This window comes from Sceloporus occidentalis, unplaced genomic scaffold (assembly GCF_023333645.1).
Source record: "Sceloporus occidentalis isolate IW3139 unplaced genomic scaffold, rSceOcc1.0.p SCAF_92, whole genome shotgun sequence".
Lineage (NCBI taxonomy): Eukaryota > Metazoa > Chordata > Lepidosauria > Squamata > Phrynosomatidae > Sceloporus > Sceloporus occidentalis.
Genome location: NW_028317072.1, coordinates 3,249,118 through 3,271,204, shown reverse-complemented (window position 1 = coordinate 3,271,204; position 22,087 = coordinate 3,249,118). Strand labels below are relative to the sequence as shown.

Sequence of the window (22,087 nt, the reverse complement as noted above, 5' to 3'; positions counted from 1 at the left end):
AGTGTACTGTAAGACTCATGTAATAGTGATATTTGGATTCATTCCTTCTGTTGTCTGTTTTGACTCACATGATACATGTGAATGCTTGTAACAAAGATTCTGGAAGGAATCAAAATAGCCCAAGAAGTAGCAGATACGTGATTATTAAAACAGCCCACAACATCTACTCTGTAAGCCTGGTGTTGCTAGCCTGCTCTCGCCAAGCCCTAAAATCTCCTGACTCCATTCTTATGACTTAAGGAAAATCGGCTTATTAGAAAAGAAGGCAGAAATCCAATATCCATTTACCTGGGAATAAGCTTCACTGAACTCAGTGAGGTCTACTTCTGAATAGACATCATTGTCATAGTCAATAACAATAATATACATTGAAAAATAAGTCTCATCAAGTTCAGTGAGGCTTGCTACCAGGTATGAGGATACAAGACTTTTAGAAAAGATAAAGGCATGGGTTTAGCTAATAGTAGCTGTTTCATTTTGATTCATTTTCATTTTGATACTAAATATCTTGTTCCATACTAAATACCTTGTTCTCCAATTGCTCAAAATAAATAAATAAATAAATAAATAAATAAATAAATAAATAAATTAGCAACTCCGACCAAACTCCTCAGAGTCTGTGACTCACTGAAGGAGGGAATTCAGAATAAGAAGGGTGTGGAGAGAAAGACACAGGATGAGAAGATGAATGTTTGGTCTGAGGAATAGTTTTTACATAATATCCAAGTGTGTATCACTACATGAGCAGGTATTCTAAAGAAGCATAAATACATTCATTGCAACTCACCCCAAATAATAATATACAGAACCAGAAAATACAATAAATTTTAAAAAATAGAGAACTGAAGTGGCTCACAATCTCCTCCTTCAGTTGTCACCCTGAAAAACTTCAGTAACTATCATATAGCCTAATAATTCAGCCTTCCACTGCAAATGGCTTGTCATTCTGAAACAGGTGCTTGATGTCTTCCTGCAAACACCCTATCACACATTTCAGGCAGGGGCTTCTTGATCTCCATTCTCTTGCTTCTAAAATCCATGAACATCTAACCACCTGCACAGAACCATGTGATAACATGCCCTTCTATCCTAATCTTTCTTCCTCTGAGGCCCTCCTGTTTTAATGTATCTTTCAGAGAGATCAACCGCAGCCTCTAATGAATTCAACTAATGTATTAAAGTCCAGGAATAATTACAAGGCTATTCAGGCAGTCTATGGAGTTCGGCCATACTGGGGGAAATCTAACAAAGTAACAATCCAAAAAAATAATTTAAAATTGATTTTTTTCAAGGAGTGGTCACGTATAATGATAAATTTGCAGGAATGCATTTGATCAGTCACAGTTATTAGTTCATCCATTATTAATGATCAATTACTTAATGCAATAAATTTTCCCTTGAATAAAAAAAAAATAAACCATAACATCAATGCAGTGCTGGCCAATCAGATCAGAGGTGTCTATTTTATGCGTGAAATGAACATTTTTCTAATATATGATTCAGCAAGATGGTGCACATTTGGTTAGATTGTGGATGACCTCTGAGCCTCCAAGCCCAGTGACCCAGGTAGCCACTTGGCCATCCATCTCTAAATGCAGTCACTGTTCAGACAGAACAAAGGCATCATGACTGTGACCTCTTCCAAATAGAAACTTGATGAAAAGGTGGTTTGCTTCAAGCTGAGTTGGTGGATTGAAAGGAGAGCTTTGAAGCAGATTGGAGTCTTGTGCTCAAAATCAGAGCTACAGCACCATGAGAGTTTTTAATTTAATGGGAGTCCTGCGGAAGTCCCATGTCAGATGACCAAGGGCTTCTACAGCCCTGGTGGCGCAGTGGTTAAATGCCTGTACTGCAGCCATTCACTCAAAACCACAAGGTTGCGAGTTCAAGACCAGCAAAAGGGCCCAAGCTCGACTCAGGCTTGCATCCTTCCAAGGTCGCTAAAATGAGTACCCAGACTGTTGGAGGCAAATTAGCTTACTTGCTAATTAGCTTACTTGCTGTTCACCGCTATGATCTTCAGAATAGCAGTATATAAATAAAAAAATTATTAATTATTATTATTATTACCTCACTTTTTAGAGCAAGCTATAGCAACATCTTACTTATATACCCTGAAATCATAGCATCATCCTGACTTTAGAAACCAAACAGAATGTCCTTCATCTGCCCTGATACTGTACATATTTCTCTTGCATATACAACTCATGCTATTATGTACTTTTAAAATGAAAATACTAGAATGAACAGCTGTAGCAATATATATAAAATATAAAATGGTTTAAAAATAATACCCTAAAAAATAAGAAGAAAGGACGCTAGAATAAAGAACACCAACTGCTGGTATGGGACCTTTTTGCCTCTGCCAGCACATGTTTTGCTCTCGGACAGGTCATTTGAGAACCCTCCCCAAGACTGTGGGACCTTGGATCTGGACATTGTAACTTCTGGGACTGGGTTGATAGTTACAATGACTACTCCATCTGCATGCTTCAAGATAAAAGTTCCCTGCCCCCATCACCACTTCTTGGCTTAACTTCTATATCATAAATCTCTACCAATCTTTGCTCCAAAGGAAACTGATGTTCTGAAGGCTGCCATGAACTTCCCATAGCTCAGGAAAGAGGAAGCAAAACAAATAACAACCCTTGAAAATAAACACTTTCAAAAACTGACAGTGTGCCAGCTTTTGACTAAATCTAGATTTTGTGAACATTGGGGGCGGGGGGAAGGGAGTAGAGAAACTTGAACAAAAACAACCAAAAAAAATTTCCCCCAAATACTCAGCAGGAAGCAAAGGCATGGCGCTCCAGGTCCAATCAAAGCTCTCTTTGAGATGTGGTTTATGCGTACAAGAACTGAGAACTGAAATTGAAAGTGTATTCATTTTGCAGATAACCAAAGTGAGGGTTGAATCTTTCTGAAAAAGTGACCTCTGGTTTCCTCAGAATTTCTCTTAGCAGGTCTCTATTCTCTCCCCCCCCCCAACCCCACATATCTTGCACAATGTGTAAGAATTGGCTTTTTGATTACCTGCCAATGGATTCAAAACAGAGATCAAGGTGAAGATTTATTAAGTTATTTTTATAATATTTCTTGCTTATCAGAAATCCTGTGAAGGTTGTCTAAAGGGAGGAGGTACCTTCTTCTCAATACAGGAAGCTGCAAACAGATTCTGTTCCTCTCAGCTGTGGAAATCTACTCTTTGACAAGTAATTCCTCTTTTACCACTGAGTGATATCCATTTTTATGTTGTCTTTTAAAATGGTAGGTAGGGACCAGAGCACCAAGCTTTCTCCAAGGCTTCTTTGAGATTCATTTTATCCTACACATACAGCTGCTAACCATCTGTACCCCTAAAGGTTTTTTTTAAAAATGTTGAAAATGGAGATCCTTCCTTAATGAAACTATTGCTGATTGCATGGACAAATGGATTTACTACAAGACGTCTTGCCTATCTCTTCAGGAAATATTCAGATACAGGGCATAGCAGCAGGTAAGAGGAAAAATTGTATCTTATTTTAAAACATTAATATGTTTTGATATTATTTCACTGATTCTGCAGTGAATATTTCATATTCTGCCTTTTTTATTGTTGTCATTGATGTTATGTGGCTTCACGTTGACTCCGGTTTATGGCTTACTCTCCAACTGTCCCAATCTGAGAGGCACAGACCAGATAAAATCTCTGTTTATCTCATTTTAGACCTGGTTTTAAAGTGTCCCAGTTTCTCTCTCTCCCTCTTGCTCTTCCCCCTCTTCCCACTTTCCATCTTTCTTCTCAATTGCTGCATAATGAGTTAAAACAGTTTGCACCCAGGACTTTATCACAAGACCCCTGTTCTCACCATGATTCTGTTAATGAAGGGAAGTACATACAGACTAGACTAGGAGCACTCTTTACCACACATTCCTTCCTTACTAGGACTGGCTGTTGCTGACCCCTGTGCTTAATTCTGACCTTGTCCTTTACCCTCCCTCCTGGCCCGGTGTGCTACCCACCATGCCTTTTGTTTTCATGTGTGTTTGGGTTTTCAAACACAATTCCAGATTTGTGCTAATGTTGTTTAATTTAAAAAATAATAAAAAAATAATAAAACAAAGTAAAACAAAACAAAACAAAAAACCTGACTGTTCTGGAATAGCGAAGGGGTAGGAGGAGAGGAGGAGACACTGACATCACGTGACTGTGCAATCCCAAAGATGCCACAGGTTAATTGACTGCACCTGAGGACTAGTGCTATACCAGTGTGTTTGGGAGCTTATTGATGGTTTTCCCCATCAATGGCATGGTGCAGGCCTTATCATGATTGGAAGACAAGGCAGTGACAAGAGGGAGATGGCATCATGCAATAGGTATCACCAAAGGCACTATGATCAAACTTTTGTGGCAATTTAAAAGCCATATATCATAAAGCACTCTGTTAATTCAGGAGGCGGAGAGGAGAGGATCTTGGCTTTTTAGTAGGCTCAGGCAAAATCAAACTGCTGCAACCTCTCCTAGCTTGTATGTTAGCAATAGCAGCTTCATTTATATACCACTTCATACTGAACTAAGCAGTCTCTAAGTGGTTTACAACTGTAAGCTAATTGCCCCCAACAAGCCAGGTACTCATTTTAGCGACCTCAGAAGGATGCAAGCCTAAGTTGAGCATGAGCCCTGGCTGGTATTGAACTTGCAACCTTATGGTTTTGAGTGAGTGGCTGCAGTACAGGCATTTAACCACTGTGCCACCAGGTTATATTCTTCCTCATTAACAGCTTTTACCATCTTGGCCACACTCTGATGTTGTTTGGCCTTATGTGTTCCATTTTCATCTGTGAAATGTTGGAGGGTACATCATTGTGACCCTATCCTAGAGTTTCTTGGTAAGATTTATGCAGAGGAAGTTTGCCATTGTCTTCCTCTTGAATGTAACATGCTGTAGTACTTCTGCAGCTGTTTGATGTGTGGACAGTCAAGGTTCCTTCCCCCATGTGCCAGGGAGTGGCACCATATTTGTGCCTATTGTGTACAACTGTTTCTTTCCTGGGAACTTACACCAGAGTTCCAAGGACCACTGCTTTGAGTAGTATTGGCCTATTGTACCTTGTATTCCCCACTGATTTTCTTTCCAAATACTAAACGGGTCTGGCCCTGCTTAGCTTTCCAGATCAGACAAGATCTGTTACTTGGAAATAAACCCCACTGAACCATGTGGGATTTACTTCTGAGTAAATGCCATAAGACTGGACCATTGAAAGACTTCTGTTTCCATATTTATGAAAGGTAATGTAATTTATTAGAATTACTGATATGTTACTATTCTTTAAAGGAACAAGTATATACAGACAAAAGGATACTAGGGGAAAGGAGGGAGACAGCACAATTATTTTTAGCCCTCTTCATTTGCAAACCATGGCTCTGGCATGTACCAGATGCACTTAAATATTCTTAGGATGCCTCTAGGTGGATGATTTAGAGTTCTACAGTCAAAAGTCACTGCATACCCATTTTCTCTTTACTTCCATAATGGATTTTCTGTGTAAAGAAAAACAACAAAAGAAGCTGTAGGGAAACATGAGATGGTTACAAATGTTTGAACACCTTGTACACACAGATGGAAAATTCCATAAATTAGGAAGGGTTATATAAACCGTCATCTGACAACACTTAGAGTCTTTTCTCCAGCTTCTGTTCTCTTGCTTCAGTAGATTGTGGATCTTAAACATCTGAACTGCCTTGGGCCCAGCTCCTCAGGCCCAGTAATCAGTGCCTAAGTACCAATAATTATCGCTCAACTCTTTTGCTGTCATTTCAGATGAGTTCCCTTCTCTCAACACTATCACATGGCACTTTCTTCTGGCATACATCACCACCATACAGACAACTTTTGTTGTGTCTTTAATGATTACATAGTAGTGGTAGCAGTAATTCTCACTTGTTTGTGATTTTGAGAAATAACTTTCTTTGTACTGTTCTTTGTATGAAAAGGAAGAAGGCTTCTTCTTCTTAATTTTATCTTTTAGCTAATATATATATATACTTGTGTATAAGTTGAAAATCTTTAATTGACCCCAAAAACCTGGGTCGACTTATATACGGATCAGTATGGCAATTTCCCCAACCCAGCTGTCTTCTGAAGAGACAACTGGTCTGGGGAAGAGGAGGCAGGGTGAGTGCTTGCCCTCCAAGCCTCCTCCTCACCTTGGCTGGCTCCCTGAAGGACAGCCGGGGTGGAGAGTGAAGGGCAAGCACTGGCTCCCCAACCCTACTCCCCACCTTAGCTGCCTCTTGAGAGACAGCCAAAATGGAGAGGAGGAGGCAGGACAAGCACTTGCCCCCCAAACCCTCTCCCCACCTCGCTGTCAGTCGAGGGAACAGCTGGACTGTGGGAGTGGGGAGGAAGTGCAGGCACTCACTCCTTAAGCTTCATCCCCAGCCCAGCTGTCTCCCAAGGAGACAGCTGGACTGCAGAAGAGGGGAAGGAAGGGTGGTGAGTTTTACCCTCTACTTATCCATGGGTCATATCAAAATCCCTCGTTTTGGCTCCCAAAAGCTATCCTCGACTTATACATGAGATAGACTTTTAATTGAATACGTATGATAAATGAATTTTTCTGCTTCAGTAGCTCTTGGTGTCCATCCTATTCCTGCTGCTTACCTCTAAATAATTTTGGCAGTGATTTTTTTTAATTTTCACAAGCTTAATCTTTTGCAAACTGCTCTTATGGTGCTTTATTTTCTTTCTGGGCACTGCTTTTCATTTACTCTTGTGTTTAACAATTTTGTTTTGCTTTAATTTTAATTCTTGTGATACCTGCTCCAGGTAGTTATTAAAAAGGTGAGAGTAAAGTAAATTCCTAAAGTAAATAAACAAGCATATAAAGAAATCAATAGATGTAAACCAACATTTTATCTTCAAGTACTGATATTTCACTGTAAAGATTACAGTTCCCCCCAAAAAATATAATAGCACTTTGTAAAAGTATTAAGTTCAATAGACTATGGCTGTAATAACTATATGGTTCAGTTTGGTTGAGCCATATACTACTACCACTCCCAACTTATGAAGAGCCTCTGAAGAGCGCCACAGAGCCATTCCCTGCCTTGTTGGGAGCAGGTAGGATTGCAAAAACTTCTGGTTATGTCCCTGTAACCAGATGTGAAATGATTAAAGCAGCAATGAGAATGCTAGATGACCCTAAGGGCACTGATGTCATCATTTTGCATCTGACTATGCAATGATACATTTGTGATTCTTCCCACACTGCTTAAACTGCAGCATGGTATTTGGTAAGTCAGGGGAAGGTTTTGGGTGTTGTGGTAGGAGAAAGAGAATACCTACTCCCAAAGCACTCAACAAAGGACATAAGGGAAATGTATGCATGTATATGTCCCCAACAGATTCCAGCTATGGTTTGGTAAATTAAAGTTGCTATTTGAAGACAGTCCCATCTACTATTTGCATGTGCTAGTGATTCCCAATCATTAGGGATTTTTTTTATTAAAATATATTTATTACAAAATGTTACATATATTCATTCCATTCCATACATCAAAACTCAAGATTATCTTTCAATTCCCCCCCCTTTGTTTCCCAACATCATTTATTTACAACAAAGGGAAAAAAACGAGATCAATCACTAGGTTTTATCTGCCAGGGCTTTTAGACCTCTCCTCTGAGAACTGTTGGTTATGCTGCCCTGGGCTCCTGATAATGGTCCAAAATTTTGGAGGACTGAAGTTTGAGAACCCCTGTACTAAGGAATCCACTTAGTCAAGATAAATGCCTCTCATCATAGTGAATATGGAGACTGCTACAATAGTGGTACAGAAGAGCAGCCCAAAATTTGAGGGAACCCTGGCTTGATGTCAGCAAGTGGTGTGCCAATGCATCTATTTCATTCACACCTGCTTCTGTCCTCCCACTAGCATGATTGACTAAACAAACCAGACATGATTAGCATGTTGTCTGCACTTAGGATCTTGACTTGGTTCTTCCTTTGTGAGCCTAGATCATATATCAGAATTTGTTCTTGATATATGAATCCTGGCTATTGTGGAAAGCAAAAATCAAGGATCCTCAGTTCAGGTGATTTGGCTGAATATGCATAGGACTATGCTATCTCATGTTCTCTGGTTTGTCTTGGGCAAGAAGCAAATCATTCCATTGTCTTTCAGGACAATCTGACCTTCTTTCTGAATTGTGGATGTGGTTGATCCCTGACTCTTAAGACAAAAAGTGTATCTTGAACCCCTATCCCATATCAGTTCCCTCTGTTATATCTGTTTACCTGAATAATGAAGTTACTTCTCACATGAACCATAGATTAAAGAAGTCAGCATCAGTTTGTTATGTGTACTGGAAGAGACTACAGCTGCTAGGTGGAATTGTTATTCAGTGAATTTCTATGTTTGCTTTATTTCTCATTAAGCAGCAAAATTCTCTTGAATTTATAAAGGACATGCTATGAATATGTGCATAAACTGGAATGTTTTAAGTCTGCATAGTGTTCTGGTAAAGTTCCATTTCATGCTGACCCTAAACAAAATGGGCCTTTCCCTGTCACTGTCACTTAGGGTGCACCTTAAAAAAGTTCAGCTATGCAGGTTATTGCCTGCATTCTACCTGCATCAAAAGGCCATTGATTACCCTGAATTATTTATGGATGTAAGGGTACTTAGCACTGTTGAAGATGCAAGATAGGGATATTTCTAGCAAGGCTTCATAGGAAAACAAAATAGCCCAAGAGTGGGAAATGCTACTATGTGGTGGGGCCAGAGTGAAGGTGGGACAGAGCCTCCTTTCCTTGGCAGCTGCTACTTCAGCCATGGGAAATCAACCAGTTGGGAGCGATTCCTCATCCACAAGACACTTTTTCCCTTTTCAAGCAAGGCAAAGGTTATCTGAGCGCTGGAGGGGCCCCATGTTGACCTGTCCCTGCCACCCAATGGATGAAAGCCAGGAGGAAGAAACTGAAAGTGGAAGAAATGGAATCCACCCTTCTCCTGAGAGGAAAGGAATTGACACTCTTCTTCCCACTGAAGGCAAGGCTGCCTGGAGTTTTCTTTCCTTCTGTGCTTCCATGCCTGTTGTGGCCTAATTCTCTTTGGAGAGGAAAGGATGTTCAATGTGCATATGTTCTCCTAAGGAGAGGCCTGTTCTGTTAGAGAACCAGCTATTCGGCAGCTGGAATATAAGAATATGGAAGCACTGGAATGTTATGTGCATTCGGGAGAGTTCAAACATCTGTGTATGTAATAAAGGGTGGTGTCAGGAAGCTCTGTCTGAAGATCATAGTACCGTATTGAAAGGGAGGTGCTGAAGCTACAGAAAAAGAGGGTGGGGGTTGCCCTGGTCTGAACAATTTGAGTCAAGACAAGGGCTCCATTTTAGGTTTCTGGGAGGAGGTTCAGCAAGATTCAAGGTAGGATTCAAAGCTTAAACTGATAGATACATTCAAGCTTTAATTTCCCAAGAGCAGTGCACTTTGAGGGCATGTGTTACATTATGGCTACTTTTTAATATTTCATAATAACTGAAGATATAAGTGCTCCTGAGGAAGAATAATCAGCTGTAGGTTTGGAGCATGTGCTGAAGAGACCATAACCTTCTCTCTCAAGGCATTATTCAGTTTGGAAAGGCTGTGTCAGGTGTATTTTCTGCTGATTAACAAGATAAGTGTGCAGCTTTCCAAACACTCTATAGTGGTATATATACACTCACTATTGATATTTATGCGTCAGTCACCATATTTGGCAGCAAATTGTCCCAACCATCACTGCAACTCGTGTGTAGTGTTTGGCTGCACTTTTTATTTTTTGCAGTATCTCAATATATTTGTCTGAGCAAGGGGGTCTGCAGACTTTCACCTTGAACTTTTGTAAACATGTTTCCAAAAGGAATCTTTGGTGTGTGCATGTTTGATGGTAATAGCAGTAATAGTTGTTTAAAGGGTCTATATTAAATGTTTTTACACACTCTTATCCCAGTTATAGATTCAAGTATACAAGGTACACAGAAAGACTACTAATCTCCTCTAACATCTTAATTTTCAATTGCTTTAAAGATACTATTTATTTAATTGCTTGCTTAAAAAGCAATACATAGTGAGTGAAGTAAGTAAAATTATATTCAGTCATTGACCAATACAAAAATTGACAGTATAACAATTACATAGTGAGTGGATATATGTGTATATGTGTGTGTGAGAGATGTGGATCCTCCACAGCTTTCAAACCTTTCCAAGATGGGAAGGGCACATGCTGTTGGTTTTTCACTTCCATGACCTAAACAGATTTTTGTCCTCTCACCATCACTACCAGTGGAGAAAAATTAAATATTAAAAAGAATTTCCTGGTGGTAAGAACTATCCATGAGCAGGATGGACTATCTTGGAAAGCAGTACATTCTCCCTCATTGGAGGTTTTCAAAGAACAGTTGGATGGACACCTGTCAAGATTTAGCTGTGTGTTTTTGTGCTGGCAGGGTTGGATCAAGTGATATTTGAGATCCATTCCAATTCTGTAATTCTATGATTAAGTTAAACTCTTTCATTTGGACTACAATTGGCCAGTTTTGTCTGCACTCTCTATAGAAGTGGGCTTTTGAGTATTAGAAGGAAAGAAATATGTCTACCAATGGGTTCATATTAATGGGGTTTTTTTTAGATGACTCCATCCAGGAGAACCAGTGAGAAGACATATGATGCAATCTGTCCCCAAAGGTGCTGCTGCTGTTGTTAACTGCCCTCAAGTCAACTTTGACTTATGGCAACTCTGTGGATGAGATATCTCCATGACCTCTGTCTTCCACTGCTTGGCTTAAGTCTTGTAGATGCTGTGATCTCCCTAATTTTGTCTAGCCATCCGGCTTTATACTACCCTCCACCTTTCCTAATATTATTGTCTTTTCTAATGGGTCATGCCTTCTCATGATTTGGCCAAAGTATAACAGCCTAAATTTTATCATTTTGGCCTCTAGGGATAGTTCAGGTGTAATCTGTTCAAGGACCCATTTATATGTCTTTTTGGCTGTCCACAGTATTCTCAGTACTACATATTAAATGACTTGATCTTCTTTATATCCTCTTTTTTCACTATCCTGCTCTCACATCTGTATTTAGTGATGGTATATTGAACCATGACTTGGATGATTCTAATTTTAGTGCTCAATTGCATATATTTGCTCTTTAAGATCTTCTATAGCTCTTTCATCACTGCCCTTCCAGTTCCTAGACTTCTTCTTATCTCTTAGTTGCAGCCTCTGTTCTGATCAGTATTTAATCCAAGGTATGAGAAATCTTTATCTATTTTGATTTCTTCATTGTCTAGGTTGAATTTAAATAAGTCCTCCATGGTCATTATTTTTCTTTTCTTTATGTTCAGCACCAAGCCTATCTTTGCACTTTCTTCCATGACTGTCCTTGGTAATTGTTCCAAGTCTGTGATGTCTTCCATTAGTAATATGGTGTCATCTGCATATCTTAGACTGTTTATGTTCCTTGCTGCTATCTTCAGTCCTCCTCCTTCTGCTCTTCATATGAAGTTTTCTGTATACAAGGTGAACAAGTAGGGTGGTAAAATGCAGTCTTGTCTGACCCTCTTGCCAACTGGGAATCATTCTGTTTCTCCATTCTAACAGTGCCTTCTTGTCTTGAGTACAGATTTCTAATCAGAACTATTAAATGTAGTGTGACTCTCATGTTTGAGAGCATTCCATAACTTTTCATGATCGATGCAGTCAAAGACTGTGCTATAGTCTATAAAACACAGGCAGATTTTCTGTTGGAATTCTTTGGTGTGCTCCATTAGCCGTCATATGTTTGTGGTGTGGTCCTTAGTGCCTCTGCCTTTCCTGAACTCTGCTGGCAACTCTGGTATTCTATCTTCATATGCGATTGGAATCTGTGTTGCATAATTTTAAGCTAAATTTTAAGCATAATTTTAATTGTGTTGGAAGTTAACAGTATGATACTATAGTTGCTGCAGTCTTCTATGTCTCCCTTTTGTGGATGGGGATGTATATTGAACATTTTCAGTTTGTTGGCCAGCATTTTGTTTTCCATAGTTGTTGGCATATTTTGCTTAACACTAGAGTTGATTCTGCATGTATGAACTGTAGCAGTTCAATAAGAATATCACCTGTTCCTAGTATTTATTCTCCCCAATTTTCTTATTGCAGTTTCCATCTCACTTTCTAGATTTTGGGGTTCATCATCATATGATTCTTCAGTCCATGTGTCATTCATTTTTTCTTCTTTTTTGTATAACTCTTCTGTGTATTGCACCCATCATCTTTTGATTTCTCCTTGATATTGTAGTATGTGCCTGTTCTTATTTTTTTAAATATTTTTTATTGAGAATTCAAACAACACAACAACACAACAAAACAACACAATAAGCTTTAAACTAAAGACATCTCTAACTAAATCTAACCTATATCACACACACACATATAAACACAAAGACTAACAAATAACGTCTACTCTAACTCTACACATTCTATTGCCCTAATAGCTACCTAAACACATTGTATTACTTTTGACTAAAACAATCCTTCCAATCTTGTACATGAGAATAATATTTATAATTTCATTTATGATCCTTTTTATCTTCTCTTCTGAATTCTGTATTTTGTATGCTACATCTTAACAAAACCTATTTTCTAATAAACTCTAACTTCATGTCTGATTTCTTGGCCATTCTATCTAAACATTAATCTATATACATATACTTGTCTTGTTTCTTATTACATTTGTTACTATTTCTTTAAGTCCATTAATCTTTAAATCCTTCTGTAAATAGTTCATCTCCTTGTTGTTGTAAGAAGGCTATCACATTTTCCCAGTCTTTAAAGAAGTCTTCCATATTCTCATCATTCAATAACCGTGTCAGTTTGTCCATTTCAGCCAACTCCTATATTTTCTCTATCCATTCCTTTAAATCTGGTATATTTTCTTTCTTCCATTTACGAGCCAATATTATTCTTGCTGCAGTGATTAAATAAAATATTATTCTACCATGTTTTTTTTCTAACTTATTATCTATTATATTCAACAAATAAATTTCTGGTTTAAATTCCATTTTTATTTTCAATATATTACAAATTGTTTTATGAATTTCTTGCCAATATTTTTTGACTTTTGGACAAGACCACCATGAAAAAAGGTTCCTTTTTCTTTTAAGCATTTCCAACATTCATTATTAAATCCATATATTTTGGCCAATTTTTCTGGTGTTAAGTACCATCTATAGAACATTTTATAGTAATTTTCTCTGATATTTTGACTTTGTGTATATTTTAACCTTTTGTTCCAAGTGAATTCCCATTGGCTTAATTCAATGTTATGTCAGATATTCTGGGCCCAAATTATCATGTTGCTTTTAATTACCTCTTTTTCCAGTTCAATTTTTAGTAAATATTTGTATAGTTTTGAAAGTAGTCCTTTATTATTAAAATTTAATAATTTCTCAAGTTCTAATTCATCCTTTACAATTAAATTTTCCTTCTGATCTACTTTGAATCTTTCCTTTAATTGCCATTTTAAATACCAATGTATTTTATAGTTTTGGTTCATTATCCCTTCTTCCGATTTAAATCTATAATCGTTAGTATCCTTAACTAATAAATCCTTATATCTTAACCAGTTCAAATCTGACAAATCTGATCTCTTTCTTTGATGAAATTACTAGCTTGCTAGATGAAGGGAATGCTGTGGATATAGTATATCTTGATTTCAGTAAGGCCTTTGACAAGGTTTCCCATGACATTCTTTCAAACAAGCTTGTAAAATGTGGGCTAGACAAGGCAACTGTTACGTGGATCTGTAATTGGTTGACCGGACGAACCCAAAGGGTGCTCAACAATGGCTCCTTTTCATCCTGGAGAGAAGTGACCAGTGGGGTCCCACAGGGGTCTGTCCTTGGCCCAGTACTGTTAAACATCTTTATCAATGACTTGGAGGAAAAAATTGGGGGAATACTTATCAAATTTGCAGATGACACCAAATTAGGAGGAATAGCTAATACTCCAGAGGACAGGATCAAAATTCAAAATGACCTGAATAGACTAGAAAGCTGGGCCACAGCTAACAAAATGAACTTCAACAGAGAGAAATGTAAGGTACTGCACTTAGGGCGAAAAAATGAAATGCACAGATATAGGATGGGGGACACCTGGCTTAAGGAGACAACATGTGAAAGGGATCTAGGAGTCCAAGTAGACCACAAGTTGAACATGCGTCAACAGTGCGATGCGGCAGCTAACAAGGCCAATGCGATTTTAGGCTGCATCAATAGAAGTTTAGTGTCTAAATCAAAGGAAGTAATAGTGCCATTGTATTCTGCTTTGGTCAGACCCCACCTGGAATATTGTGTCCAGTTCTGGGCGCCACAATTCAAAAAGGACATTGAGAAACTGGAGCGTGTCCAAAGGAGGGCGACTAAAATGGTGAAAGGTCTGGAAACCATGCCCTACGAGGAACGACTTAGGGAGCTGGGGATGTTTAGCCTGGAGAAGAGAAGGTTAAGAGGTGATATGATAGCCCTGTTTAAATATTTGAAGGGATGTCATATTGAGGAGGGAGCAAGCTTGTTTTCTGCTGCTCCAGGGACTAGGACCCGGAGCAATGGATGCAAGCTGCAGGAAAAGAGATTCCACCTCAACATTAGGAGGAACTTTCTGACAGTAAGGGCTGTTCGACAGTGGAACACACTCCCTCGAAGTGTAGTGGAGTCTCCCTCCTTGGAGGTCTTCAAACGGAGGCTGGATGGCCATCTGTTGGGGATGCTTTGATTGTGATTTCCTGCATGGCAGGGGGGTTGGACTGGATGGCCCTTGTGGTCTCTTCCAACTCTATGATTCTATGATTCTATGATTCCTTACCACTCCTTTCTCTCTCCAAAGAAATGCTTCTTGTGGGGAAGTTTCTAATGTAATTTTTTTCGCCAATTTTTTCTCTGACTCTTTTCCAAATCCATAACAGCGGTTTCCTTACACAATGATTATTAAATTCTTTGTCAACTTTTTCTTTGTTGTAATATAGGTATGTGTGCCATCCAAAAGTCAGTTGCTTCCCTTCTAATCTTAACAATTTTCTGTCTTTTAATTCTAACCATTCTTTGATCCAAACTAGACATGTTAATAATAATAATTATAATTATAAAAACTTTATTTATATACTGCCTTTCCACAGTGATCATAGCGGTTCACAATACCATCAAATACAATGTTGCATGGAAATAGATTTTTAAATCTGGAACAGCCAATCCCCCCCTTTCTCTAGCGTCTTGTAATGTTTTCATTCGGACTCTAGGTTTCTTTCCCATCCAGATAAATTTTGTTAAATCTGTATGTGCCTGTTCTTATCATAAAGCAGCCATGGCATACCCATGGCACAGAGGTGGCATGCAGAGCCTTCACTGTGGTCACATGTGCTGGGCTTCCAGGGGGGCCCTCAACTTGTTGCCACACACCATTTTTATTGCCGGTAAACCGGCATGTGTACAGAGCACCCTCCCTCCCTTCCAAGTGCTGGTTTATTCATGAGTAAAATGGCGGTCGGGAGGGAAGAAAGGTGCCCAGAGCATCCTCCTACCCTCCTAAGCACCAGTTTATTCGTGAGCAAAATGGCGGTTGGGAGAGAGGGAATGTGCCCAGAGCATCCTCCTACCCTACCAAGCACCGGTTTACTCATGAGTAAAATGGTGGTTGGGAGGGCAAGAAGGTGCCCAGAGCACCTTTCCTCTCTCCCAAGTGCTGGTTTACTCACAGGTAAAATGGTGTGCAGCAACAGGGGGCATGTCCTTTTGGCCCTTATAATTTGCCTCCATTTCTGTCAATGCAGGACTGAAGGAGAAGGGCACATTGGGGTGGCATGTGGAGAAAAAGTCTGACTTATGGCGGCCCTAAGGTGAAACTATAATGGAGTTTTCTTAGTAAGTTTCATCAGAGGGGGGTTTGCTTTGCTAGCCTGAGGCTGAGAGACCATGCCGTGTGTGTGTGTGTGTGTGTGCGTGCGCACACCTTCAAGCCATTCCTGATGACCTTAAGGTGAAACTATCATGGCTCAAGCTTCATCAGAGGAAGATTTCCATTGCCATCCTCTGAGGCTGAGAGAGTGCGACTTGTATGTGTGGTGCCTTCAAGTTGTTTCTGACTTATGGGGACCCTAAGCTGAAATTATCATGCAGTTTTCTTGGCACGTTTTGTCAGAGGGGGTTTGCTATTGGTAGCCTTAGGTTGAGAGAGTGTCCCTTCGGTTTTTCTCCCAGAAATCCCATCCCCCAGAAGTCCCACCCCTGTAAGGTGGAAGTCCTGCCCTCGAAGGCAGAAGTCCCACCCCTTGGAAGTCCCACCTTTCCTGGAATGCCACCGAGTTTGAGCACTCGGTCTCTAAAAGTTTCACCATCACTATCATAGAGCATCCTGGCTTTTGGTTTGAACTTCCCTTATCTTGTAGAAGAGATCTCTCATGCTTCCTTTTTCGTCATTATCTTCATTTCCTCTGCATTGTTATACGTAGTAGTCCTCTTTACCTTTGTGCACTAGTCATTGAACAGTTGTGTTTATGATTCTGATTTGGTTCTATTGCCCTTTTGTTTTGTTCTTTCCTTAACTGCTTGAAGTATGAAGCCAAAAAGAAAGAGAAGAGACAATGGGGAACAGATGAGTTATCTATTGTATCTTCTCTTCCTGCATTCTTTCTTTAATTGGTCACTGCCTTCTGACCATAGTTCTTCTGGTTCCTGATTGATTATATTTAATAGGTCAAATCTATGCTGAGATGTTGTTCAGAACATATTTTGGTATGATTACTGTTTTTTGCTTTCTTCTTCAGCTTTAATCTAATTTTTGATATAAGTAGTTCATGACTCATACTGTAACAGAAATTTCAGGAAACTTAGATTTCTAGGATTTGCAGAGCAATAGGATTGGCAAGGATTGGCAAGAGGACCTAGTAATTGAAAATCCATAAGTTTATTTCCAATTGTCGACAAAGGAAAACAATGAACTCAGTGGAATTCAAGTTCCAAAAGCTGAGACCCCGAACAAGACAAAATGGCTCTTTTTATATTATTCAAGACAAAGAAGCTTCTTCTATACACCTGATTGGCTAATTACAATTTAAACATACAGAATTCTTACAATCAGAACAGAAATACATGCATACATTAAAACTGCATCATCACTCCTTACCCCCTCCTGTAGGAATTCAGTAGCTTTCCTCCTAACCTTGCTTCTGAATGTCAACTATGTGTCCTTATCTCAGTAGTTTATGTTATGTCTTTTTACTGGTGCCAGCTTCCATCCAGGTCAAGATGCACTCCTTATTCCTTTGCTCTAGTTTCTCCTAAACTCCAAGCCTTTATTTCAAAAACCATCTCTCTGGCTGACAAAGGTGACTCCATCTTTCTATAGCTTTTTATTTCAACAAGGAATATTTCCACCACAATACCACAGTCTCCACCTGGTCTAGTTTTGGCTGCAAGAATAGAGCTTCTTCATCTTCTGCTTCCAATTATATAGCCCATCTGGTGATGTTTCCTCTCGTATGAAGTAATCCCCCGAGTTACTCAGCAAAGTTTTCCCTAGCTGAGGCAATAGGTTTAAAAAGTTACCCAATCTTAACCCATTTATTCTAGATTTTTATATTAAACATTGTATTTCCATATCTTCGTTCAAACCCCTTAATGTTAAAGTTCAAGTTTCAAAATCCATTTATCACTTTCCTCTTTTAAACAATTCTAAATTTTGCCACATAGCCTCTCCAGTACCAAAAAGCATGGATCAGTTGTGGAATATTTTATTTGTTCAAAAGGACCAACTAGAGGGGATTCTATTCTTTTTTCTAATTGGACAAATGTTCTGCTAGTCTATGCTTGACTAGTCTTGATGTTTTTCCAACATATAATTTCTTACATTTACATTAGGTGGCATAAATTACAAAATGCTGTTACAAGTACTGAAATTGGACAGATTATACTGTTTTTGGTCTACAAAATTATTAATTTTTTTCATTTTCATTGTGTATTTGCATTATACACAATTGTTTTTGTTTTGTTCCTGTCCAATCTCCAGATATCCAAGAAGGGGAGAGGCTTCTGCCTGCATCGATATTCCTCCAGACCATTTTAACTGGCAGCAGAAGTAACATTTGAAACAAAATGAAGGCCTGTGACTCTATCATCACTTTTCCCCTCTTTTATTAATTTTAGCATCTTATTTTATTTTATTTATTTTTATTTATTTTATTTTTATCCCACCTTTCTCCCAAAGTGGGATCCAAGGTGGCTAACATACATAAAACACAACAGTTAAAATTGTACAATTAAAATCGTAAAAATATAAAAATTACAAATATAAAATTTAAAACATACAAAGTTAAAATTAACAACCCAAGACCATCCCTCTCATTCCTCAATAAAACCAAGCCTGACGAATCTCAAAAGGCCTGTTTAAACAAAAATGTCTTTGCCTGCCTACAAAAGGCCAACAGTGAGGGGGCCAGCCTAGTATCCCATGGAAGGGAGTTCCACAGGGTGGGAGCAGCCACTGAAAAGGTTCTCTCTCATGTCCTCACCTGGTGAATCTAGGATGGTGGTGGGACCGAGAGAAAGCCTTCTCCTGAGGATCTCAGGGCTCTAGGTGGTTCATATGGGGAGATACGGTCTCTCAAATAGTCTGAACCTAAGCCATGTAGGGCTTTATAGGTCATGACCAGCACTTTGAACTGTGCTCAGAAATGAACCGGTAGCAAGTGAAGTTGTTTTAATACAGGAGTTATACGCTCTCTTTAACTGACTCCGGTCAGCATTCTAGCCACAGCATCTTCACCTAATGAAGAAGCCAGTGAACCTTTGAAAGCTTTCATGATGTATTTTGTTCTGTTGTGTTTTGTTGTATAGTCACACACACACACACACACACACCGGGGATACCAAAATCTACAGATGCTCAAGTCCCATTGTCTTCAATGATGATGCAACCATGCAACCGCACCACCATTAGGGACAATGGGACTTTGCTTCACTGGCCAAACAAAGCCCACTTGCTGCTCTCATCACAGTGGTCTGCAGGGGGCTGCTTCCTCTTCCTCCTCTTCTTCCTCCCCCACCATGGCCTCCTCCTCCTCCTCTTCCTTCCTCCTCCCTCTTCCTCCTTCTCTTCCTTCCTTCCTCCTCCTCTTCCTCCTCTTCCTGCTGCCACCTCCACCTCTTTTTTTCTCCTCCTCTTCTCCATTGCCTCCCCACCTCTTCCTCCCTCCCTCCCTCCCTCCCTCCCTCCTCATCTGCCACCCCCCTATGTGGGCTTGCCATCCACGGATGCTGGAATCTGCAGATGGCAGGTCCACAGATATGTATTGCTTTGTGAATTTTGGATTTTGTTGTATTATTAGGTACTGTATGTCATGTTGAGGCTGGTATTGAAGAGGTCCCTATCTTTCCCTTACACAGATTTTAAAAAAACATTTTTAAACCCAGCTGCCCTTAAATTAAATGAGTTTAAAAGCCAGATTAAAAATGAGTTTTAAGGTAAAAAAAAGCCATACATCTGTGAAAAGTGTTGTGTATATAATAAGGATCTTTATGGAACACAGTCCCCTCCCTTTCCTGAGAAGACTCTTTGCAGATAGGGGTGGGTGAGACATATGGACTTCTACATCCTCCTCTTTGGATCAGAGAGCCAAAATTGCTCTGTTAGTGCAGTTATGTGCTGAATTGTCTCCCAGTGCAATCTACACAGTTTATCTTTTATAACAGTGATTTACTGATAAGAATCATGTTGTAAAATAAAGGAACAAGGAGCAGAGAAGTAACAAGGAAATTTAAATGTAGTACTGTACTCTCATATATTAGCCAATAAAGTCAACATGCAGCAAACAAATGAAATGGCTGCTTCAGGAACCAGTTCTGGAAAGGGAGGAGCAGTAACTGAGCAAAGGGGAGGGGGAGGACTGCTTAGTCTTTGTCTCAGGTTCCTCCTTCACTGGGGAAAGTACTTTAGAATGGATGGAGGGGGGAAGAAAGAGCCAAAAGGTAGATGGTCCCAGGTGTGCAGATGGAAGAGGCTTTGAAGACAAGCCAGTACTGTATCTTCCACAAAGAGAAAAAAATAGCAGACTAGAAGGTTGTGATTTATTAATGGGACGACTATAATATTTGAGTATTGGATTGGGACTGCTGCCACATTGCAGAATTAATACAGTTTGTCACCGCTTTAACTGTCATGGTTCCACCCTATGGAATCCTGCGATTTGAGGTTTGTTGTGGTACTAGAGTTTTTTGACAGAGAAGACAAAATATCTCACAAAACTACAAATCCCAGAATTCCATAGTATTGAGCCATGGCAGTTAAACTGGCGACAAACTGTATTAATTCTGCAGTGCAAATGTAGCCTAGTACTCTTGGGAGAACTATGTGAGGTTGAAATGCAACTGCTTGTTCCCACTACAATAGACACATTGACTCACTTAGTGAATGGTAAATCAACACTTAAGAACCTCTTATTGATTCAGTAGATTTGCTTTTGTTGAGACTAGCAAATGGATTTAGGCCAGAATCTCACCCTTATGCTTCCTGAATAGGGGCAAAATAGTTTAAGCACCATTCTTTTAATCAGTTTTTATAAAGCTTTTTATAAAGCTGAAATAAAAAATTGGTTTGTATTTATGAAATAGAAATCTTCTGACCTTGTATTTACAAAATTATTCAAAGCAGTTGTGATGTTTTAAGTCTTTAATAATTTACTCCAAACTGACTCACTGCTTGATGAGATATGACTGCCTGCAAACATCAGGCTTCACCACCGAGATTATCTGTCTGTCTGTCATCTATCTATCTATCTATCTATCTATCTATCTATCTATCTATCTATCTAATCGTCTATCTATCTTACATGGACACTTTGTTTCCCAGCTCCTGCACCAGATGGTACAAGTGCCCACCCTCATCAAAACAGCAAGATGAATTCTAAGGTTGTTTTTGTAATGTTTTTGATGCAACAAAACAAATAGGTTCTCAGCTCCATATAGGAGAAACAGAAATGTTAAACTCAGTCAAATTTATGTTTGAGCAAACATTCTGTTTACTAAGAGGTAAATAAGTTTAACATTCCTCAATCTCTAGTATGTCTGCCTACAACTGGAGCCTTAATGCAGGAATAAGAAGAAGATCCCTTGTCTGCACCTAGCTCTTTTGACATATGTGTTACAAAAGATTTAGATTTACATGTATGCTGTTTTATTATCTTTCCAACTGATTTGAGTGGGAAGCATCATCATCTAGCTTGGTAAGACTGCCTATGTGTTGGGGGAAAATGCCCCCAGTTTGTTACTAAAGAGAATTATGGAATCTCATGCTTCAACACAAAATATTGCTTAAATGTGTTTTATTTCCCAGTAAACTAGGAGTGGACATGGTGTGGCCTTCTTGATATGGTTGAACTGCATTTCCTGACAGCCCTAGCTGCCATAGTCAATGGTGAGGAAGGACAGGAGTCCAATACCATCTGTATGGCAATGCATCTTCTAGCACTGCTGCAAACTCTGTATATATTAAAGATGTTACAGCTAACATGGGAGCATGGCAATATTTAAATAATAGCAGAAGCAACATGTGTACAGAATTAAAGAACACTTCTTGGTGTCCTTTAAATAAACAACCTTTTATGGCATAGGCAGCTTGTCAGTTCTTCAGTCCTTCAGGATACTGTCACCTTAAATTACAGGCTGTTCTTATATCTGGTCTTTTAAAAGCTGTCAGGAAATCCCTTCCCCCTTTGAGTAATCAAGGGATATCTTTCCTGTTTCCTCCCCTTTCCCTTTCCCCTTTGCTCAATCTTCCAAGCAGCTAAACTTACCCATGTTACTGCAACGTGTGCAATAGATATGATGAATGCTGTGTTGCATTCTTTAGATTCCTCCTGCAAATATGTCTGCCAAAGGTCGGAATGCCAGGTGAGCCATAAATCAAACAACCAGGCCCTGCTCTTTTTCACTTGCAATGCTCTTGCAGTCCACTACAGAATCTCCATGGAGGACAGGGAACATTTTGGAGCACGTACATTGCCCAGCATCAAATGATACTGGATTTGACCTGCA

General features: G+C 39.3%; 1 protein-coding gene across 1 annotated transcript in view; it reads left to right on the top strand.

Annotated features, from left to right (window-relative positions):
• Window positions 1–3,429: 3,429 nt before the first annotated feature.
• The window catches only part of LOC149284484 (SH3 domain and tetratricopeptide repeat-containing protein 2-like), an 85,725-nt gene continuing 67,067 nt past the window's right edge, over window positions 3,430–22,087 (top strand). Inside the window, exon 1 of the mRNA XM_089496674.1 lies at window positions 3,430–3,496. Coding sequence (XP_089352800.1) covers window positions 3,430–3,496 — 67 coding nt within the window. The remainder of the gene's footprint in view (window positions 3,497–22,087) is intronic.